This window comes from Sceloporus undulatus, unplaced genomic scaffold (genome assembly GCF_019175285.1).
Source record: "Sceloporus undulatus isolate JIND9_A2432 ecotype Alabama unplaced genomic scaffold, SceUnd_v1.1 scaffold_10502, whole genome shotgun sequence".
NCBI lineage: Eukaryota > Metazoa > Chordata > Lepidosauria > Squamata > Phrynosomatidae > Sceloporus > Sceloporus undulatus.
Window position 1 is genome coordinate 1 of NW_024813420.1, and position 2,487 is coordinate 2,487.

The window sequence follows — 2,487 nt, forward strand, 5'->3', positions numbered from 1 at the left end:
TCTCTCTTGTCAGGATTAAGCTTCAGTTTGTTTGCCCTCCTCCAGTCCATTGCTGACAACAGCCGACGCTGGTTCAGTACAGAGGCAGCTTCCTTGGAATTTAATGAAAAACTATGACTGCAGCCTTCTGTCTCTCCCAAAATATGTGACCAAAGGCCCAATAATGCAGCATGGCTTACTTCGCATGCTTTGTCGAGCCACACATTAATGGGGTTACGTTTACCTTGCCAGCATACGATGAACAGGTTTGGTGGCTACCTTTTTTTTTTAACACAGTGATGCTAAAATGGAGGGTTATGCCTTGTTGAAACACATGCCTTGTTGCTCATAAGCATATATTCTTCTCTATGTAGGAAACGGGAGACAAAGGAGGAGAGTACCCCGCCAACTGTCCTCTGGATCGGGAACAACTGGGACGATGTTCATGGGCCTTCCTTCATACAATGGCAGCGTATTACCAGGAGCGGCCCAGTAAGACCAAGCAGCAGGAAATGACACAGTTCATCCATTTGTTTTCTAGGGTTTTCCCTTGTGAAAAGTGTGCAAAAGAACTGAGGAAAAGGTGAGGGTCATTTATCTTTCTTTTCATTCAGTATGAGCAGGACTAATGTGTCCTTAGCATTAAGAGGGACTGAAATTTTGCACCACCAACAAGAACCCATTTCTGTGCCCTGTTTGCAATATACAAATTAAGGAGGCTTTGTTTGGCTTAATTCTGCCACAGTTAGTCTCTTGTATAACTGAGTTGGGTTTTGCTTGCCACAAGTGATGTGCAAAACACTTTTCTCAGTCCTTTGGATAGTTTGTTCAGCCCACACTTCTTTCTTCTGAGGCTCAAAACTTGCATTTCCTGAACTTAAGGTTGAAGTACTGTATGCACACAGTGACACATTTTTTGGTGTGCTTTCTGCATTCCTGTGTTATGCCTGTGTGCACATGGGCTGGTTATACCTGCACACATAAGATTGTCAGGAGGCATCTATAGACTGAATTTCTGCTAACTTTACTTGTGCCGGAGAATGCATTTTATGAAACCCAGAAAGCCTTTTCTTCACTAGCCCAGTTCATTCTGGTAAAAGGGATCATGCTTGCCCAATTTGGATCCCCTCTCTTGAACTAGACAGAAACCACTTTCTATTGAACTCAACAGAGGATTGTTGGTGTTGCCTCTATATCTATCTATCTCTCTCTCTCTCTCTCTCTCTCTCTCCCTATCTATCTATCTATCTATTCCATATCTACTTGGACCAAAATGGTAGGATTTTGTTGTAGCTATCTGTCCTTTTCTGTAGCTACTGGCATCTAGAAAGACCAATGTTTGTTTCATGAAATTTGAGCCCTAAAGCAAGATGGGATTGAAAATACTGGATCTACCCCTTCGAACAGGGTGAAGATTAAGAGTCTTGTGTTTTAACCAGCCTCAAGTGGCTGTGGATGCATTTCTCTTCATAATGGAGGCAAGATGGAAGTCAGACTTGTCTGATAGTCTTGTGACTGCATTTCATTATCTTTCCCCTTTTATTCCACCCTTTTATTAGCATGCCTCTAAGACAGTGGTGGCGAACCTATGGCACGCATGCCAGAGGTGGCACTCAGAGCCCTCTCTGTGGGCACACCACCATCGTCCCAACACAGAGTTCACTAGAGTTTGTCACTAGAAATCTAGAGGGATGTGGCACTTTGCAATAAATAAATGGGTTTTGGGTTTCAGTTTGGGCACTCAGTCTCTAAAAGGTTCTCCATCACTGCTCTAAGACCTCTAATGCCCTAAGAACCCAGCTGAGAAATTATTACGAATGCCAGGAATGAGAAATGGAAGGCTTTCCTTAGTTGTGATAGTTGTTTCCAACCAAAAACATCAAGACGTGAGCAGCAGAGATGTGTCAAAGTGTGGGTTGGTGACAAAATTGTTTCAGTTCACGTTTGATCAGAATTTACCAAAATTCGGAGAAGAAATTCTGAGCAAAAGCAGGCAAAGAAACTGGTAGAAGGGACTGAGATGGTCAGTCAGCTTCCAATGCACGACTTCTCTGCCTCTTTTCTGGGTGGCGATGATGGATTTAATTCAGTTTGTGTCTACTTGTGCCATGAATGTAGGCTAGTTTGATCCCTCTGTGGGGATCAGGGGACTCAGATGGCAGAATGAACCCATTACTTCCCTTTCTCTCTCTGTTTTCCCTTTGTACGCAGAATAAAACGAAACCAGCCGGACGTCTCCAACAGGCGCAATCTGACGCGGTGGCTTTGCCGGCTTCACAACGAAGTGAATAAGAAGCTGAGGAAGCCGGTGTTTGACTGCTCTCTTGTAGACCAGCGTTGGCGCGACGGATGGAAGGATGGCTCCTGCGACTAGAACACTTGGGAGAAGTATAGTTGTGCGGACTTGGATTAAAACATAGAGATTTAACCAAAGCAAGGACGATGGAGACCACAACGTTTTGTACTGGGGAAGAAAGGATGCTTGAAACTTCCATTTACGACAAACCA

The 2,487-nt window shown here is 44.1% G+C and overlaps 1 protein-coding gene across 1 annotated transcript; it reads left to right on the top strand.

Moving 5' to 3' along the window:
• Window positions 1-353: 353 nt before the first annotated feature.
• On the top strand, window positions 354-2,455 carry LOC121918405 (FAD-linked sulfhydryl oxidase ALR-like; the record flags this gene model as incomplete). Its single annotated transcript, XM_042444458.1, has 2 exons — window positions 354-562; window positions 2,191-2,455. Coding segments are annotated over 2 exons (372 nt in total), but the record flags the coding sequence as incomplete, so codon positions are not given.
• Window positions 2,456-2,487: the final 32 nt, after the last annotated feature.